Source organism: Babylonia areolata, chromosome 12 (assembly GCF_041734735.1).
Source record: "Babylonia areolata isolate BAREFJ2019XMU chromosome 12, ASM4173473v1, whole genome shotgun sequence".
NCBI lineage: Eukaryota > Metazoa > Mollusca > Gastropoda > Neogastropoda > Buccinidae > Babylonia > Babylonia areolata.
In genome coordinates, this window is record NC_134887.1 from 8,541,566 (window position 1) to 8,563,406 (window position 21,841).

The 21,841-nt window shown below is 42.9% G+C and overlaps 1 protein-coding gene across 3 annotated transcripts; it reads right to left on the minus strand.

Moving 5' to 3' along the window:
• Positions 1-3,492: 3,492 nt before the first annotated feature.
• On the minus strand, positions 3,493-21,616 carry LOC143288037 (peroxisome assembly protein 12-like). 3 transcript variants are annotated; one of them, XM_076596300.1, is made up of 9 exons: positions 21,384-21,616; positions 19,435-19,560; positions 18,444-18,552; positions 16,781-16,890; positions 15,753-15,833; positions 13,644-13,864; positions 11,225-11,396; positions 9,479-9,564; positions 3,493-5,742 (listed from the first exon to the last, which is right to left on the minus strand). In XM_076596300.1, exons 2-9 carry the CDS (start codon positions 19,555-19,557, stop codon positions 5,625-5,627), a joined length of 1,020 nt encoding a protein of 339 aa, XP_076452415.1. In that variant the 5' UTR covers positions 19,558-19,560; positions 21,384-21,616; the 3' UTR covers positions 3,493-5,624. The 3 variants fall into 3 exon arrangements, with proteins under 3 accessions (XP_076452415.1, XP_076452414.1, XP_076452416.1); XM_076596299.1 differs by lacking the exon at positions 21,384-21,616 and adding an exon at positions 20,819-20,923; XM_076596301.1 differs by lacking the exon at positions 21,384-21,616 and adding an exon at positions 20,453-20,557.
• Positions 21,617-21,841: the final 225 nt, after the last annotated feature.

Sequence of the window (21,841 nt, forward strand, 5' to 3'; positions counted from 1 at the left end):
CCTTTCCCCTCCCCACACTCCCCCATCCTCTCATTCACTTCAAGCCCCTTTCCCCTCCCCACACTCCCCCATCCTGTCATTCACTTCAAGCCCCTTTCCCCTCCCCACACTCCCCCATCCTGTCATTCACTTCAAGCCCCTTTCCCCTCCCCACACTCCCCCCATCCTGTCATTCACTTCAAGCCCCTTTCCCCTCCCCACACTCCCCCATCCTCTCTTTCACTTCAAGCCCCTTTCCCCTCCCCACACTCCCCCATCCTGTCATTCACTTCAAGCCCCTTTCCCCTCCCCACACTCCCCCATCCTCTCATTCACTTCAAGTCCCTTTCCCCTCCCCACACTCCCCCATCCTGTCATTCACTTCAAGCCCCTTTCCCCTCCCCACACTCCCCCATCCTGTCATTCACTTCAAGCCCCTTTCCCCTCCCTACACTCCCCCATCCTCTCATTCACTTCAAGCCCCTTTCCCCTCCCCACACTCCCCCATCCTGTCATTCACTTCAAGCCCCTTTCCCCTCCCCACACTCCCCCATCCTCTCTTTCACTTCAAGCCCCTTTCCCCTCCCCACACTCCCCCATCCTCTCATTCACTTCAAGCCCCTTTCCCCTCCCCACACTCCCCCATCCTGTCATTCACTTCAAGCCCCTTTCCCCTCCCCACACTCCCCCCATCCTGTCATTCACTTCAAGCCCCTTTCCCCTCCCCACACTCCCCCATCCTCTCTTTCACTTCAAGCCCCTTTCCCCTCCCCACACTCCCCCATCCTCTCATTCACTTCAAGCCCCTTTCCCCTCCCCACACTCCCCCATCCTGTCATTCACTTCAAGCCCCTTTCCCCTCCCCACACTCCCCCATCCTGTCATTCACTTCAAGCCCCTTTCCCCTCCCCACACTCCCCCCATCCTGTCATTCACTTCAAGCCCCTTTCCCCTCCCCACACTCCCCCATCCTGTCATTCACTTCAGGCCCCTTTCCCCTCCCCACACTCCCCCATCCTGTCATTCACTTCAAGCCCCTTTCCCCTCCCCACACTCCCCCATCCTCTCATTCACTTCAAGCCCCTTTCCCCTCCCCACACTCCCCCATCCTGTCATTCACTTCAAGCCCCTTTCCCCTCCCCACACTCCCCCATCCTCTCATTCACTTCAAGCCCCTTTCCCCTCCCCACACTCCCCCCATCCTGTCATTCACTTCAAGCCCCTTTCCCCTCCCCACACTCCCCCATCCTCTCTTTCACTTCAAGCCCCTTTCCCCTCCCCACACTCCCCCATCCTCTCATTCACTTCAAGCCCCTTTCCCCTCCCCACACTCCCCCATCCTGTCATTCACTTCAAGCCCCTTTCCCCTCCCCACACTCCCCCATCCTGTCATTCACTTCAAGCCCCTTTCCCCTCCCCACACTCCCCCCATCCTGTCATTCACTTCAAGCCCCTTTCCCCTCCCCACACTCCCCCCATCCTCTCATTCACTTCAAGCCCCTTTCCCCTCCCCACACTCCCCCATCCTGTCATTCACTTCAAGCCCCTTTCCCCTCCCCACACTCCCCCATCCTGTCATTCACTTCAAGCCCCTTTCCCCTCCCCACACTCCCCCATCCTGTCATTCACTTCAAGCCCCTTTCCCCTCCCCACACTCCCCCATCCTGTCATTCACTTCAAGCCCCTTTCCCCTCCCCACACTCCCCCCATCCTGTCATTCACTTCAAGCCCCTTTCCCCTCCCCACACTCCCCCATCCTCTCTTTCACTTCAAGCCCCTTTCCCCTCCCCACACTCCCCCATCCTCTCATTCACTTCAAGCCCCTTTCCCCTCCCCACACTCCCCCATCCTGTCATTCACTTCAAGCCCCTTTCCCCTCCCCACACTCCCCCATCCTGTCATTCACTTCAAGCCCCTTTCCCCTCCCCACACTCCCCCCATCCTGTCATTCACTTCAAGCCCCTTTCCCCTCCCCACACTCCCCCATCCTGTCATTCACTTCAAGCCCCTTTCCCCTCCCCACACTCCCCCATCCTGTCATTCACTTCAAGCCCCTTTCCCCTCCCCACACTCCCCCCATCCTGTCATTCACTTCAAGCCCCTTTCCCCTCCCCACACTCCCCCATCCTGTCATTCACTTCAAGCCCCTTTCCCCTCCCCACACTCCCCCATCCTGTCATTCACTTCAAGCCCCTTTCCCCTCCCCACACTCCCCCATCCTGTCATTCACTTCAAGCCCCTTTCCCCTCCCCACACTCCCCCCATCCTCTCATTCACTTCAGGCCCCTTTCCCCTCCCCACACTCCCCCATCCTGTCATTCACTTCAAGCCACTCCCCCATCCTGTCATTCACTTCAAGCCCCTTTCCCCTCCCCACGCTCCCCCCATCCTCTCATTCACCTCAAGCCCCTTTCCCCTCCCCACACTCCCCCATCCTGTCATTCACTTCAGGCCCCTTTCCCCTCCCCACACTCCCCCATCCTGTCATTCACTTCAAGCCCCTTTCCCCTCCCCACCCTCTCATTCACTTCAAGCCACTCCCCCATCCTGTCATTCACTTCAAGCCCCTTTCCCCTCCCCACACTCCCCCATCCTGTCATTCACTTCAAGCCCCTTTCCCCTCCCCACACTCCCCCATCCTCTCATTCACTTCAGGCCCCTTTCCCCTCCCCACACTCCCCCATCCTGTCATTCACTTCAAGCCCCTTTCCCCTCCCCACCCTCTCATTCACTTCAAGCCACTCCCCCATCCTGTCATTCACTTCAAGCCCCTTTCCCCTCCCCACACTCCCCCCATCCTGTCATTCACTTCAAGCCACTCCCCCATCCTCTCTTTCACTTCAAGTCCCTTTCCCCTCCCCCCTTCCACCTCACTTGTTAGATAACTGGAAGGTCAAGATTGATGTATACATTTCCTTTTTTTTTTCTTTTTAATAATTTTTTTTTTATATAGATGGTTTTAGATCACTGTTGATGTTTAACTGTGCACTGTCTGTGATAACTAGATAGTTAACTGTGATGGAGTTTGGTGTTTCTTTAGTGTGACATCAGTCCTTCTCACCCCCCCCCCCCACATCCCCCATCTATCCCTATCTTCTAGGGTTCATTGTTTGTGGATTTGAATGTTGCTTTTATGTTAATTCCATGGTTGAATAATTGGTTTAGCTTTAATATCTGTGTTTTCGACTATTAAAGTGGCTATTGTGTATCAAACCCTCTGTCATTGTGATTTCTTGATGAAAAATGCAGTTATTTTCACTGCGCATGTGCAATGTTTTAGCGCAGAAAGTGAACATTTAAGTTAAATGCATTTCTGTGGTGCAATCCTGAGCTCAGTGGAAAAAAAAAAAAAAAAACCTAGGAGAGGGCATGCATATGTATCCTCTTTTTGTTTAAAAAGCATTTTATTACACGTCAGTTTCCCTGACACATGTACACATACACTACAACCTTCTGAAATTATAACATGATAAATATTTTTTTATTCAAATGTTTATTTTTCAGTCACATAAGTGTAGATGAATATCACACCTGAATAGCCTCTCTCTCTCTCTCTCTCTCTCTCACACACACACACACCAAAACCACCAATACACACAGTCATCCACATACAAACACAAACATGCTCATTTTTAAAACAATGAACAATCTGTATGCAATTACTGCATTTTCCATATCACTAGTACACCTGGCAAGGAAAGTAAGACACAATAACTCAAGTCTGTTTAAAGAAGGATAAACCTGTAACCATTTGCATTTTCTGGTACAGGATACTCATTAAATAATCACACACACAGAGATCAATATATAAGCCTGTCACAATACCCATTTTCTGATTAACGAATTCTCATGCAACAATCAAACCCTCTGAAATACCATACACACTGACGCACTGACACGCAGACAAACTGCAGCATATACATGACACTTTCCCCACACCAAAATGGCCCTGATTCCAGTATCAAAACACATATTCACACACATAACACTTTTCCCACACCTCTGGCCCTGACTGCAAACTGGCAACACACAATCGTGATACATTTCCAAACCATAATGCTCGAAACACACACAAGCACGCGCACATACACAAACAATTAAATGCCTTTCCAAACCAAAACAGCTCTGACTTCTATCCAGACAGACACACCTGAATTAGACTTGGAGTGGAGTGATGGCCTAGAGGTAACGCGTCTGTCTAGGAAGTGAGAGAATCTGTGCTGGTTCGAATCATGGCTCAGCCGCCGATATTTTCTCCCCCTCCACTAGACCTTGAGTGGTGGTCTGGACACTAGTCATTTGGATGAGATGATAAACCGAGGTCCCGTGTGCAGCATGCACATAGCACACATAAAAGAACCCACAGCAACAAAAGGGTTGTTCCTGGCAAAATTTTGCAGAAAAATCCACTTCGATAGGAAAAACAAATAAAACTGCACGCAGGAAAAAATACAAAAAAATGGGTGGCGCTGTAGTTTAGCGACGCGCTCTCCCTGGGGAGAGCAGCCCAAATTTCACACAGAGAAATCTGTTGTGATAAAAAAGAAATACAAATACTTCACCTGTGCACAGTGTGAGAGGGGACTGTCACTCCCACTCTGCTCTGTCCAGCCACTCTCATGCTGTAATAATAATCACCACCCACAGTACAACTGTATAGTCTCCCGAGACTGATGGGCGCCTACCGCGAGTTGGGCTGCGGCGAAGTTAAAACGCTTACCAGCCATACACATGCACATTCACGTGTGCACACACACAAGATTTTGACGGAGGATGGTATGAGGCTTCTGGTTTTCTTCCTTCATATATAGTAGTTTTCTTGCAAGCTGACTGATCGCAAAACTTTTACGTTAACGCTTTGTCTTGTTAGGAATCAATAATCCTTAGTTCTGTTCCATGTTGAATATTTCACTTTCTTTATACTGAACATCTAACACATTTGGAAAAAAAAATCTGGTCCAAAATAGATACTCAGTCTCAAGAAAAACTTCACTGGCTTCAAACTGAATTCAGCATGCGCACAGGGTACTGAAAAAATGACATAAATCACCAACAACTCCACACCTAAAAATCACAGAAAACAAGGGCGGTTTGCACATGCTCTCCACCAAGCCCCCCCCCCCCTCCCTTCCTCTAACAACTCCCACCCCCCTCGCCCTCCCCCCTATCCATCTCCACAAACCACCCCCTCACTCACACACAAATGCACCTTCCCCACCAAATAACTGTAAACAGTGGTAACTACTGGTTTAATTACACATACTTAACCGTGACACAACTAGTGCAGACTCCGGCAGGGGTCTGACATTCCTGTCCTGTGCAAACTACTATCCACCTATGCGGAGAAAACGAAACTACGGCCGATAACCTCCCGCTGGCTAGCGCCCTCTTTTTTCTGGCAGCCCTTATGACTCCTGTTCCTGTGCTATCCATACGGCTAAGTTTTTTCTTATTTTCTGTCTGTCTGTCGATTTTCTGGTGTTCTTGTTTTTTGTCAAATTTTGTCTTGAACCAGGTCACATAATTATATGGTTCGATTGGGAGATCGGGCTAAAATTAAGGCGCGATGGCAATCGAATCGCGACAGTGGATTGTGTGTGTGTGTTTGGGGGAGGGGGGGGGAGCAGGCTCTTTGTTGCAGGCTGCTAGGAGGTGGGCTGATAGATTTTGATGAGGTGCTGTGTTCTGGCCGGGTAGCTGGTCACAGGGCAGCAGCCGTGTGTCTTCAGGTACTCGTGGATGCAGGGGAAGCAGAACACATACCTGCGGAGAGCAAAACATGAGCACGCTTAATTACAACTGTCACAGGGATGCTCCACACAGCTGTAGTTGACTCCCAGTCAGTCTAATCCATCGTTCTCTTCACCTTTTTCTTTCTCTTTCCTTGTCTTCGTCATCCCACCACCTCTTCTCATAGCCTCCTCCCCCCATCCACCCCAATGTTTTTTCTCTTCATTTGATATCGCTAAACAATGAAATGATATCAAAGTGAAGAAAGAAAACAAGAAAGATTATTATTATTTTTGAAGGATATCTTTATAGCACATAACAGCAGAGTACCATCTGCTTTATAATGACAAAAAGAAGATTAAAAATCTATACATGTAAAAAAACAAAACAAACTTGGTCCATGTAAAAAATAACAAAAATAAAACAATGCTCAATATACTGAAACACATTCAAGAGCATGTACACAATCCCATCTATAAAATACCCCAGTGCACACACACACCTTGAATGTGCACACTTCCACACAGGTGCACTCACACACACACACACACACACTCACATATTATGTTACTTCATCAAAAGTAGAAAAAAAGTATTATGTATTGGAAACAAACTCGGAAGGAAAATGAAAATAACCAGCTGATAGACCAGGAAGATGTTGAAAATGGGAGTGAAACAGAACTGGAGAAAATGCAGAAAATGATAAACTTAAAGAATTTTCTTCCCCAATTAAAAGTTTCACAGTACTGATAGAAGAAGAAACTTTCTTGAACTCCCAAGAACAATTAGTTCACAATACATTTGAAAAAAAAAAAGCACCAAACTTTTCACGGATCTTCTATCTGTATCTATCTTTGAAAATAACCCAGACTTTTTTCAGATTATTTTCTTGAAATATGGGTTGCAAGGGAAAGAGGCAAGGGATGCTTTGTGGCAGTTTACCAGTTCTGACATTTACATACAAAGGGTTAAAATGATTATTTCCCCTTTTTTTTACATTTTATTTTTCATAGTATTTCTTCTGTTTAATATGCACTCACTGAAAGCTTTGAAACTGGGCATGAGAACTGGCAAGCGATATGTGCAGTGTTTTCTTCAGATAATGATATTTTCATTTATTCAGATTTAACCTCTAGACTGCTGAGTCATGGTGAAAAGAGATCAGCGTGGGATGGATTTTACGCGCAAAAGAGATCAGCATGTGATGGATTCCTAACACAAAAGAGATTATGCCAACAGCATGGAACGGATTTTAAGCGCAAAAGAGATCATGCCAACAGCGTGGAACGGATTCTAAGCGCAAAAGAGATCAGCGTAGCATGGATTCCAAGCACAAAAGAGACCATGCCAACAGTGTGGAATGGATTCTAAGTACAAAAGAGATCAGCGTAGCACAGATTCTAAGCGCAGTCACTATTTTCTGTGTTGATTTTACTGAACAAAAGTAACGCAGTCCCAAGAGGAACAAGTCCCAAGATATAATGGTGACTGACTTCCTGACTTGTGAACTCCATCTGTCTCACATACAGCAGCAGTCAAGGGGTTAAAGAAACACAAAAGTACAAACGGCAAACATTTAAAACCGTGTCTGATGGGAGCAATAGCCGAATGGTAAAAGCGTTGGACTTTCAATCTGAGGGTCCCAGGTTTGAATCACGGTGACGGCGCCTGGTGGGTAAAGGGTGGAGATTTTTATGATCTCCCAGGTCAACGTATGTGCAGACATGATAGTGCCTGAACCCCCCCGTATGTATATGCAAGCAGAAGATCAAATATGGTCATTAAAGATCCTGTAATCCATGTCAGTGTTTGGTGGGTTATGGAAACAAGAACATGCCCAGCATGCACACCCCTGAAAGTGGAGTATGACTGCCTACATGGCGGGTTAAAAACAGTCATACACGTAAAAGCCCACTCGCATATATACGAGTGAACATGGGAGTTACAGCCCACAAACGCAGAAGAAGAAAACCGTGTTTCCTTCTTTACAACATATATGCAGGAGAAAAAAACATTTTGGATTTGTTATATTTTCTTCTCTAAGTCTAATAGAAAAGAATTTGATTCACTGATACTCTTCACAATAATATAAGTAATTATCACTAATAACTTATGAATCATGCAAGCTACACAGAGTGGCTACTTCTTAATAAATTGTATCCATATTGTGGTCCTCTGTACAAAATTTAAGCAAAATGACTGCATCCAGAACATACCCCCCCCCAAAAAAATAAAAAAAATTGAAGATATATATTGCAACCAATTTCAAATAACAGAATCAAAGCATCCAGAAATCAGAAAAAGTATCGAGTTCAGAGGAGTAAACAATGTGGGTCATGGTAAATGTGTTAGATTTAACGTAATTTCAAACCAAAAAAAAGCAACAACAAAAAACCTTTATTATACACACTACACCATGCCCCTCGGCTGCAGAATAGCTTGAGTGGAGCAGTACTTAGCATAGGACAGGAATCAGACCACTGTCAGAGTCTGCACCAGTGGGTCACTGTATAGTATGTATGACAGATGTGGAGTGATGGCCTAGAGGTAACGCGTCCGCCTAGGAAGCGAGAGAATCTGAGCGCGCTGGTTCGAATCACGGCTCAGCCGCTGATATTTTCTCCCCCTCCACTAGACCTTGAGTGGTGGTCTGGACGCTAGTCTTTCGGATGAGACGATAAACCGAGGTCCCGTGTGCAGCATGCACTTAGCGCACGTAAAAGAACCCACGGCAACAAAAGGGTTGTTCCTGGCAAAATTCTGTAGAAAAATCCACTTCGATAGGAAAAACAAATAAAACTGCACGCAGGAAAAAATACAAAAAAATGGGTGGCGCTGTAGTGTAGCGACGCGCTCTCCCTGGGGAGAGCAGCCTGAATTTCACACAGAGAAATCTGTTGTGATAAAAAAACCCAAAAAAAACAAATACAAATAGTCATGACAATGACCATCAGAACAGCAGAGGAGGTAACTGCTGTTCCGACTATCTGGGCTAGAATTCGATCATTGTGGAGAGTGTCTTGCCCAAGTTCCGTCCCCACTCTCTAAGCCAAGAGGGATTTAGGACAGGCAGTGCTGGGCCGGGCCCCAAAGGCTGACTCACCCCCAAGGCTGCAGCACAAAGAACCAGTGCAATCTTGCCTCCTAGTTAGAGAGTCCTAGTACTAAGCTGTAAATGACTTCCCCTTGCAGTGGAGAAACCATCAATCATACAGCTCTCACTTAGCTGCTGGCCCAGCTGTAAGCTAACATCAGCTGAGCATTGAGCCTACGGTAGAGTATGTGTAATTAAAAACATGCTTTTGATGAAGACCACAACCTGTCTTCTTTTCTACTAACAAACTCCATGTTACCAGAAGTTCAAATACTAACCTTTTCACAAAATTTTGTAGAACAAGTATTCGTAAGTTTTCTTTTAGCTTTAGAGCAGTTAAAGGATGGAATGCACTGAATAATTCAACAAAAACAGCTAAAACTATTGACCAGTTCAAGAATCTTCTAGACAATGACTCTAAATCATTAATAAAACCATTCGATTTTGATGAATGAACATTTAAAGAAATTCATACGCATGTACGCAACCCTAAACTATTTCTATATTAAGAAGGGGCGTTGAAAAGCCAAAGAGGCTTAAAAAAAAAAAAAAAAGTCCCAAATTCTGTACCTGTACCTGTACTGCAGACAGTGCAGTTTCTAAAGTTCATGCTGAAGACAATGGCTGAGGACAAACTGAAGCTGATCATTCTCACACAGGACATGGCACAATTACCCTGATACAGAGAGAGCCGTTTCATTGGTCCGAAGTCTTTGACACAGCGGGCAGACATGGGGCGCAGACGTCTCTGTGGAGTCTCTCTGTGGGACACACCAGACACACACACAGGTTAGAACACTTCAAGGACAGCGCTATGGTCAGAAACTAGGACATCACAAGGCACATAATTTTTTTGTTGCTTCCCCATCATCTTCACCAATTCAGAGACATTACTCGCATAATGTTCAATCAGTCATCCATACAACATCCACACCTGGGTTCGTCTGCCCAGTCTCAGTGCTGGCAGTCCATGGGGAACTAGTTAGGTCGCCAGAAGGCCACACACAAAAAGGAGACCCTGCACTGCTTTTGAGTCACTTCGGTGGTGTTCAGTAGTACCTGTTCTGATTCAATATATGCAGGACACCACCTACTATGGCCCCTTCTGACAATGGCAATAATCACTTGGTAATGGAGCTAGACTGAATGAATGCCCCTGAAGAGTGGAGACTGCCACCACATCCCTCCATCGACAGTCTTCCATGAATCTGCCATCACTGAAGACCTTGACAGGAACTCATCCCAAGCATGGAAATGGGGAGTGGTTTATTCATGTAAAGGCAAAAACCTCAAAACAGGGGACAAAATGGACAATTGCAAATACAAACATAGACATTGTCAAAATATATCTATTAAAAATGATAGAGAACTAGAAAAGCATTATATCTCCAATTCTGAAAGCTCAATACAAAATCATACTGCAATATTTAACACTTATTCATATGATGATGTCATCAGCAAAATCAGACAGAAAAGACATCGCTTTGCAATACAGTAATTTCCTGGAACTAGCCATCCATTCTCTTATATTCTCAAATAGAGGGCATACCCAAACAAAATGCAAAGAGTCCCACATACTGATCACATTTCTCCTCTCCTTTGTACTCTGCACTGGCTCCCCACTGAGGTGAGAATTATATACAAAGTTGCATGTCTCTGCTTTCCCCTCCACAGGACTGACCTATCTTTATCAGTGCTTACACTCCCTCAATTAATCTCTGCTCTTCCTCAGACTGTTACCATAACTTTTTCTTTCATGTACAGCTCCCTGAACTCTTTCACAGAGAGGGAGCTATACAAATTTACATCATTATCATAATTAACATCAGTATATCATCTAGTGATCACCAGGGATCAGGGGTTTAGCCCCTTGTTTCAGCATGGTGCTTGTGTCATCCAACGCATATTGTATGTAAAGTGTGTGTGTGTGTGTGTGTGTGTGTGTGCGTGTGTATGGCCATGCATGCATGTATTACAATTGACTATATTCTTCTTCTTCTTCATTTGTGGGCTGCAACTCACATGTTCACTCGTATGTACACAAGTGGGCTTTTACATGTATGACTGTTTTCACTCCACCATGTAGGCAGCCATACTACGTTTTCGGGGGTTTGCATGCTGGGAATGTTCTTGTTTCCATAACCCATCAAATGCTGACATGGATTACAGGATCTTTAACGTGCATATTTGATCTGCTTGTGTATACACACAAAGGGGGCTCAGGCATTTAGCATGTCTGCACATATGTTGACCTAGGAGATGGAGAAAAATCTCCAACCTTTACCCGCCAGGCGCCGTTACTGAGATTCGAACCAAGGACCCTCAGACTGAAAGTCCAAAGCTTTAACCACTCGGCTACTGCACCCGTCAAGTGACTATACAAGACAGACAGCACAGCAGAGCAAAGCTAGCACCACCCACCGGAGGCGGAGGGGGCGTGGGGAGGGCGGTCAGCAGTGGCGCGTTGGCGTCGCTGTTGTACCACCAGTCCAGGAACTGCAGGAAGAACACGCCCACTGACAGACCCGTCGACAGCACGGCCACCGTGCCACGCAGCACCCCTGTGGTCGCTCTGTGCCACCAGTTCGAGTCCCTGGAAGCACGACATGTTCCATTTTGTGCTTTCATCACTGTTCATGGTTGACTGCATGTGAAACTGCATGTTTGGTGCATATCTGTTATGCATATGTGGGTGTGTGTGTGAATGTGTGTCTCCATGTTTTACATTTATTTGCTTATTTATCATCATTATTGTCTTTTTTATTTATTTATTTATTATTATTATTACTACTTTTCTTTTTTTATATTATATTATTTATTTATTTATTTATTTATGTACGCTTATTGTTGACTTCATCAAGTTTTTATGCCTTATACATATTATTAGTGGTAGTAGTAATTTTTTTATGTATTTATCTATTATTTATTCACACACACCCCCTTTTTTTTTCTCTCAAGGCCTGACTAAGCGCGTTCGGTTATGCTGCTGGTCAGGCATCTACTTGGCAGATGTGGTGTAGCGTATATGGATTTTTCCGAACGCAGTGATGCCTCCTTGAGCTACTGAAACTGAAACTCATGGTTGACTTGATACCACTTGCTTATTCTCCAAACTGTGTATAAGAATGCACTAATTTGCTGATTCTCCCACTGTGTATAAGAATACATCAATTTGCTGATTCTCCCAACTGTGCATAAGAATACACTAACCTGGTCTTTACATGTTTTGTTAATCAATCAGACACAAAACGAAAGCGCCAAAGAATCGACAGACAGACAGAAAATACAAAAAAACTTAGCCGTATGCAGACCACAGGAACAGGAAGATGGCTGCTGGAAAAAAAGGGCACGAGTCTGGGATGCAAAGGGGAGGTAACCTAATTTGGGAGGTTATCGGCCGTAGCTACTTTCGTTTTCTCCGCATAGGCAGGTAGTAGTTTGCACAGGACAGGAATCAGACCCCTGCCAGAGTGTGCACTAGTGGGTCACGGTTAAGTATGTGTAATTAAACCTGGTCTTTACATGTTTTGTTAATCAAACCTGAGCCTTCTTGGTAGCCCTGAAACTGTTGCTTCTACTCCTGTTAGCTGGGTGATGTGCCGTTGAAAGGCTACGGAGGAGGGAGGTTGTTTGGGTGTCAGTCAGCATCGTTAGCCTTGTCTTCCATTTTCTTTTTCACAGAGTGAACATGGATTTTATCATATCACCAATGCCACCATGCAATATTCAGTTGTACCAAAGACGAAGACAAAATTGGTACTTGGCAGTTTGTTCACCCCATCACCACATATCCTAGCAGATCCTATTTAACCCCTATGCTGCCTATATGACAAGATAACTCATTGACAAAAAATACTGGTAGCTCTAGCTTGGGGAATCTTTCTAGATTCTATTCATAGCTAGAAACCCCATCTACGTCATGGGGCAGTTTTTATTTGAACGTTTTGGTTGGGTTACTGCAGCAGTGTTTGCCTGGCTCTTCTCGCTCCCTCAATAAAATGTCAGACCGTGCTCAAGACATGCGATCATGCCCAAAATCAATCAAGATTGCTTTCTTTAGCTGATGGTCAGAAATAATTGAAACGTAAATTTGAAGAAGACAATGATGAACTCTTATAGGACGATTTGACAGAAAATAAAGGAGCAATGAAAAGACTGGCCAAGATACGACAGTCAGTGAGTGATGCAGGCTGTACAGCTGTAGCAGACGACAGAAAGTGACCGAATTATTAGCAGGACACAGTGTGAGCAATTTTCTTGGCACTCAGCCAGTGCAGTCTGGTGAGAACTGGATGAAGTAACCGTATGAGAGGGGTGAAGAGGAGAGGGTGGAGACTGAGAGGGCGTGGCCTCACATCCATATTATCACTTGGAGAAGTCACAATGCATTGTGTATCTGTCTCTTTTTATTTATTATTTTTTTATTGTGATTGTTCTAGTATAATTTGTGTGTGCAGGTATTATCCATTTCTCCAGAAAATATGATATCTTAGTGCAAATTACCTGACTAATGTTTGTAATGAACAAGTTGAAAATGTGACAAAAATAAAACACTGATTTCAATACAACAGCATGTCACTGAAAATATATAAAATGGGAAAACATCATGTGTTTTATATTCTTTATTCATTTACCTTTCAGAAAATATATACTTTTATGGGTCTTTCTCTAATAACAAAGAGCAGAATGGAGGGAGAGAGAGAGAGAAAGAGAGAGTGGTCATGAGTGGTTAATGTAATTTGTAACTTCTCCTTTCATGCAAAGCACCGTGAGCTCCTGGAGAGGAAGGGCGCTATACAAATGTACACGATCATGACCAACAACCTGTGAACACACATACTTTGCAGCCTCCCACGCCATCTGGACACCACCGGTGCTCTCATCGTCCGTGTTGTGTCGGAGCTCTGTTCCCGACATCCTCAGGGGCAGAGAATGCCAGCGACTGTGCTGGAAGGTGTAGGCCAGCATGTGGTAGAGTGCTGTCCCTTCCCAAGCTGCGTGCAGGTAGGGGTACAGGGCCAGAAAGGCTCTGGACGTTTTCACTTTCAGCGGAGCATCTGCCTAAAAAAAAAAAAGGGGGGGGGGGGGGGGGGGGGGGGGGGGGAAGAAGAATATGAACTGCATTTTCCTGAAAAATAAAAGAGTTCACCTACTGAGGAGGAAGGAATTCAAAAGGAGGAGTTTGTATTATACTCCATGTTTGGTGTTACATATACTGTACCATGTCAAACTGATGCAAACTAGGCCTATCGGTTTGCTCTGCTTGGCCAAATTTCGCGCGGCTAACAGTGAAAAGACGAGCCGTCTTGCCCGGTCCGCTCTTAGCCAATCAAACGCCTCTAAAAGCTATAAGCGCTGAATCATTCCTTTGGCCAAGGCTCTCCACGCCATCTTGTCAGGTTTACGCTCTGTCTCGTCTTACGCTTTTTTTGGCTATTAAGCGTATTCATTTGGCCTTACTTTGCTGCATGCGGCTTGTCTGTATTGTATTCTTACATTCTGTGTACTCGATTCGACTCGGCCCCCTCGATTCGTTCGTTTTTCTCTACCTCTAAGTCGATCCTGTCTTTCCTTTCTCTGTTGGGGGTTGGATTTTTGCTCGGTGCCTAAGCAAAAACATTTTTCAAAATTCAAAAGTCATTTGATGGAGTGATATGAGAAATGTCCACATACTTTCATCACAAAGATTTGACAGACATTTGGTACAGAAAAGTTACGATCTGGTACAGGTCCTAAGATGGGCCATTCTTACCTTCCAGGCAAGAAAAATATGCTCATATTCAGGTCAAGTAAAAGCTTTGATTGATGCACGAGTTAAAGTTCTGCACCTTTTATCTCTCACTGAAGACCAAATTTAAAACAGACCTGTATCAGCAAATAATCAGAGAAGCCAGGAGAAAAAACAACACAAAAACACGCAAAAAAACCCAACAAACAAACCAAAAAAACCAAAAACAAAAAAAAACCATGGTATCTCCCACATGACACAGGAACTATTCCTGATATGATGCTGGCTAAACTCCATTGGCTTTCTACAGCTCAGAGAACTGAAGACAAAATTTGTTGCATGTGTCTCATTACTTTTTCTCGCACATCCTCTCAGTACTTGTCTGATCTTGTTCCACTTCATTCATTACAATCATCTGCTGATCCGTGTTCTCTGTATTCCACATCATAAAAAGAAATTACAAAGAAGCGTGCCTTTTCATATCTTGGACCTGTCACCTGAAAAAAAACAACAACAACAAGTACTCAATTTGTCATGCTGAAACAAAATCTGGCTTCAAAAGACATCTGTACCATGTGTGCGTGCATGTATGCTTTGTCGTTGACACATTTCTTCTTCTTCTTCTGCGTTCGTGGGCTGCAACTCCCACGTTCACTCGTATGCACACGAGTGGGCTTTTACGTGTATGACCGTTTTTACCCCGCCATGTAGGCAGCCATACTCCGTTTTCAGGGGTGTGCATGCTGGGTATGTTCTTGTTTCCATAACCCACCGAACGCTGACATGGATTACAGGATCTTTAACGTGCGTATTTGATCTTCTGCTTGCATATACACACGAAGGGGGTTCAGGCACTAGCAGGTCTGCACATATGTTGACCTGGGAGATCGGAAAAACCTCCACCCTTTACCCACCAGGCACCATCACCGTGATTCGAACCCGGGACCCTCAGATTGACAGTCCAACGCTTTATCCACTCGGCTATTGCGCCCGTCATTGACACATTTCATTTGTCTTTCTTGTAACACTGTAAATCTTGATTATAATGCCTTCGGTTGTTAATATTTGTAACCATCTTTCCGCCCCGCCCCCACTCTCACCCCCATGTTGATGTTAACTGTCAGTGCTCAAAGCCCCTGTGTAAAGGAGTTAATGCACATGATGAATACCCATTAACATCAGTGTGATTTCCCTCCACACCTCAAGACTTCCAACACATACCCGTCTTGACAACGTGTCTTCCCTGTACTTGAGGTCTTCAAAAGTCTGATCCAGCTTCTGCTTCACATAGGGTACACCCACCTGTAGGGACAGGGGGAATTCTGTTTAATGTGCTGTCACGCTTACTGGCGATTGTAGATATCTAGTAACTTAAAGTAAAAACGTTCACTGTTACATGTTATCATTTAAAAATCGACAAAAAGTTAGGAGATGAGGGAGGGGGAGGAGGGGAGGGAGGGGGAGGAGGGGAGGGTGGGGGTAGGGGGGGATTGTGGGGGTAGTGGGGGGGTGGGGGCAATTTCATAGTGAGTTGGAGGGTTCAGGACAGATGGGTGGAGGAACCACAGAAGAACAGTGAATTTCTGCACCAATGTCTGGTATAACTCAAAGTGAAAAGACGTCAAATTGAAGAAAAAATAAACTATTTTACTCTTCAATCTTAAATATTTGAAATAGGCAGAAGAACAATTTGAAGAAAACTGGATTCATAAAAAGGCAGTCATTAATTTAACAAAAGAAACAACTGAAAACAAATATAGGAAATTTAAAAACTCTTCGGACAGTTTTAGTTTTGAGGAGGCTTAATATCAACAGATCCTTGTAGACAGCACCACATCTGCTTTAAAATCTATCCTAAAAAAAAAGAAAGAAAAAGAAAAGAAAAGAGGGGGATGGTGGGGAGCAGCTGCCTAACCGATGCATAGACCCAGTGCACTGATCAGGTTTTGAGAGTCCACTGAGTAAAACATTGCAAATCCGGAATACATCTCTGGTACACCTTTGATGATGTTGAATACATGACCATTAGATGTGATTGAATGCATATATGAAGAGGAAAAATACACACATGCGCATGTGCGCACATGACTCACATTTGCATACAGGAAAATGCTGGCATGATTCCCCCCCCCCCCCCCCCAAACACACATGCACACGCACACACACACACACAACACACCGGACACATTCAACACACACACACTTCTTGTAAGCTGAGACGCAAAGGAAAAAAATGTGTAGGAACTCACCAGGAGAATCAATGATCTCCACTTTGTTCCCCAGCTGAGTTGGCCTGATGGGCCCTTCTCCTCAGAAACCACACGCTTCAGGTCATAAAAATTTTCCGCAAAGGATGCACCTGAAAAAATGGAAAGATTAATAATAACAGAATAAGGAGGGATGCTCACTCAGTCTGGCTCCACGACTAAGCCATTATTGTTAGTAGGGGGCTTAGTAGGTGGTGTCCTAAGTACGTTAAATCAAAACAGACATAACTGAACACCACCGAAGTGACTCAGCAGCAGTGCAGGGTCTCCTCTGGTGTGTGGCCTCCTGGCGACCTAACATCAATGGTTCCCTGTGGACTGCTGACGCTGGAACTGCGAAGGACGAACCCGGGTGTGGCCGTGTATGGGGGAAATCTAAATGAGCGGCGTGGGAGTAATGCCACTGAAACGATGCAGTTGATGGGGCAGCAAAAAAAACAACAACAAAACAACAACAACAACAAAAAAACATAATAAAAACAATAATAACAACGACAAGAATAAGAATAATCATAATGATAATAAAAACAGTAATAGTAATAATAATAACAATAATGATAATAATACTACATTTTTACAGCGCTTTCAAACCTTTCAAAGTGCTTTACAATAATATTTTAGTCACACACACACACACACACACACACACACACACACACACACAGAGGCATGGAAGAAAGAGATGTGGATCCACAGAATACAGATATGGAATGGAATACCTTAATCATAAATGAAGAAAAACAATTCTTATCCCCAAATTTATAAAAGGCTAATACTGATTGATATGATGTAGAAACTGACCTGTACTCACTGACAAGATCAATTTTGTCCACAACACATTCAAGAGAAATATACACCTTATACTTTGCACTCACCTTGTAATTTCTGCACTCTTACTTTATCTTTATACAGTATTTTGTCAAAGAAAACACTGAAGTAAGACCTGGGTTGAAAACTATCTCACATTTCGATAAAACATCCTGCTCTGTCGTCTGTTTATTATGTATAAACTTCTCTCTAATTGTCTGTATATCTCAGAAAAAAACAACAACGACAACAACAACAAAAATAACAGGTAGTGATTAAACAAAAGACTTGCCAAAACAGTGACTTTACTATTTGTTGTTCTGCAGAGGTAAGACACAGGGAGTAAATGCAGAAATCATATATATCTACTCAAATTTCCTGGCACAAACAAAATATCCATTATAAACTCATGAAAATTTTTTTTTTCCTGTTTGAGGACTACCTATTCATTCGTTCATACCTGTTGCACCACGGATAGGCAGTGGTACAATGCATACTTATTACTGCATGATCTACAGATCTTTCTGCAAGGAAAATGAAATAAAAACTGAAAGCAGGCACCATTTCCTTTCAGTAACAACAGTGTTAGCCAACATATTTCATTAACACACAAAGACATCATCAGACAGGCTGGTCGCAAAAACCAAAACTGCATACAATATTGCAAACTAATACTGTAACATACATCACTGTAAATATTGAATATCTCATAAAAATGATGCAAAAAAACATTAAAAAAAACAATGCACTGACAGTGAATCCTAACTAGGCGCAATGTTTGAATTTACAAAGTTCTCCATACGTTAGTAATGATTCTTAATCAAATGTCCATGCTCACTGTAATGACTGAGATAGTGATGCTGAAGAATGAAGTCAAAGAGTGTGTAGATCTCATCGTACCACTGCAGCAACCAGCCAAACCGCTCAGGGCGACTCTCAGCCAGAACCTATGACCACCATTTGAAAAAAGAAAGTCTATATATCGTTCTGTATACAAATGGATAAACAGGGTGATATATCTATACAGACACCCACACCCACACAGACAGACAGATATGAAATAGATAACAGACTGGAAGACAGAAAAAACACAACAACAACACAAAAAAACCCCAACAACAACAAAATACAATCTACATGTATACAAACATATACCACTGATCCTTTTGAACAATATCAAAGAACAGGACAACAAGAATAATTTAGCAGGGAGATAAAAAGAAAAAAACCCAAAACAACTTCCATGCTTAGCAAAAGAAGTTCCTGTTTGAGCAAAAAATGATAACAATGACTGCTCTTGTTATTGTGTCAGAATATCAGATCAAAGTGCCAAGTTTAGAGAATACAAAAAATATAAATATAACAGTAAATGCAGTTTGCATATAATTTGGGTTCTTTTTTTTTTTTTTTTTGCCCATCCCAGAGGTGCAATATTGATATAAACAAGATGACTGGAAAGAACTGAATTTTTCCCATTTTTATGCCTAATTTGGTGTCAACTGACAAAGTATTTGCAGAGAAAATGGCAATGTTAAAGTTTACCACGGACACACAGAAAACAGACACACACACACACAGACAGACAACCGAACACCGGGTTAAAACATAGACTCACTTTGTTTACACAAGTGAGTCAAAAAAGGATGAAGACACCTGAACACACATGTAACTTCTCCTCCCCACCCCTCCACACACATGAACACAAATACACACTCATTTACACACACAGATACAGACACACATTCACAAACACACACACACTCTCTCTCTCACAACTACATTCACACAAACTCACACTAACTTACAGTACACACACACACACACTTTACCCTAATGGCATGCTTGCCAGCAGGTCTGACAGTCGTCATGAGATTCTCCTGTGCGAGCACTTCAAATATGCTGGGTTGCCCAACGTCTGTGGCTGAGGTAAGATGGGTGGCATGTTCTGCCATGTTCTGGAGTCAAACAGTTTAACAGTATGTTCTCTTTTTTTTTTCTAGTCCTTTCTTTCATTTTTTTCATTCTCTGTTTATGTATAAATCTCTCCCAACGCCTAAGTAAGCACAGGAATATTAACCTCTTGACTGCTGCTGATAAATATGCTCATCAGTGAAGGGCTGTTACTTCACTGAGACTGACTGAGCTTCACTATTAGTCACCATCTTTTATTAAAAAAAAAAGAAAAAAAGAAGAAGTTTATTTGGATTCTTCCTCTTGGGATTACATTACTTTTGTTCAGCAAAATCAATGACATTACATAAGACTAGAGAATAAGTAATATTTGCAAATTCAAATCATGTCACACTGATATCTTTCCACCAAAGTTCAGGAGTCATGGGGTTCAAGATATAATCATTTCATAATTTTAATTAGGAGTGGACAAAAAGAGACACAAATTCTACAGAAAGTCTTTGTCTTGAAGACCTTAAACTAAAGCTAAAATGTCATTGTTGCACAGAGCATCTCTTCACTTCTGAAGTGTTCCTCATAAACTGCAGGAGGTCAGAAGTCTTGGATCAATCTATACATAAATATAATTTGCATTGTTAAAAGTATCCACAAGTTAACAAAAATTGGCGGTGGGGTGGGGGTGTGGGGTGGTTACTAAAGAGATGACTGCTACATATATTTTCTAATTCTAGGAAATTCAAATGTCCACAGTATATGACTGGCATTCTCTATAGCTACAAGCACATATTTGCTTACAATACATCTTTATTAACCTGACTGGAAATTATGTGTGCATCAACACTACAGGCTTGTGGGTTACACAACACAGTCTCTCAGCCACAGTTGAGCACTACCACTCAGTCATATGTATACACAATCTGCCCACATTTTGGATACCTGCAAAGCTCTGGTTGTCAAATGAGGAATTTGGATTCAGCCTTTTTAGGAAGATGCAAGTTCCAAAAACGACAGGCATCTACCTGAGTATGTTGTTGGTCTAGCTGTGTAATAGGACAGAGAGCGGGAAGAGTAACACTACAGTAGCCCAGAACTATCACATACATACATACATACATACATATATATATATATATATATATATATATATATATATATATTGTAAAAATAAAATCGAACTCGCAAGTTTGTTTCAGAGTGGCAGTGTGTCCACATGTGTACATTTTACATCTGTACCAGGCTGAATGAATCCTAATTCAGGGCTAATGCAGATGAAAAAATAAACACACTGATGTTATGACTCACTCTCTGATCAAGCACTGATGACAGCGCCTGTATGGCACACTATTTGGGAACAGTAATATTTTTTTGTAGGTCTGATGAGAAAGTGAAACTGCCCCTTGAACAAACCGGAACTCTGTAAAATATTCTCAAATGGTTGAACTGTTTCTGGTCTGATCCAACTGCCGATTTCAAAGTTCTAGACCAATGCTTTTTTTTTTCTTTGTTTCCTTCTTTTGTCCTTTTTCGTATTAAAAATCCTTTTTCTTTTTTTAAAATACTATTTTAACTTACCAAATTATTTTCCCCAGCGAAATGTGGTGGCACCTATACCTCAAGCGACAATCTACAGCTACAGAAACTGAGAAAGGGTACAAAGAAGAGCAACTAAATTATTAAAAGAATGCAAGTCAGAGACTTAAATCTGCATTCATTGATGGGTAGAAGGCAAAGAGGGGATTCAACAGAAACGTACAAAATGTTAAATTGCTATAATGAAGTCAATGTGAATAATATTTTTAGAACGTCAGATTACGAGAGTACAAGAAACACAATGATGCAAATTTGTAAAGAGCACTGTAATACTAACCTAAGGAAAAATTCATTCGAAAATAGAATTGCACATATATGGAATGCACTAAAATAAACTTGCACAAAATGCTAATCTGATAAAAAATCTCCCTGACATGAACATCAATTTAAAAGAAAAATTTATTGACTTTGACGAGTGAATTACAGTACATGTAAAAGAAAACATGTGCATCCCACAAATAAAAGGAGACCGATATTGAAGGGAACATAAAAAACAAGACCGTGAGGCCTTAGCAGGCAAATGCCAGTCCATACACTTCTACTACCACTACAATACTAGGAACGTACCATTTTCAGTTAACCCAAATAAGGATCTACATCGTAAGCAACAGTTTCGACTGGTTCCTTTGAAAAAGCTACACAAAAAAGGAAATCGGACTTTTGAACAGTAGAACTAATTCAAAAGAGTTGATTAGTGCTATATAGAATTAAACAAATAACTATTCTTGAAAATGA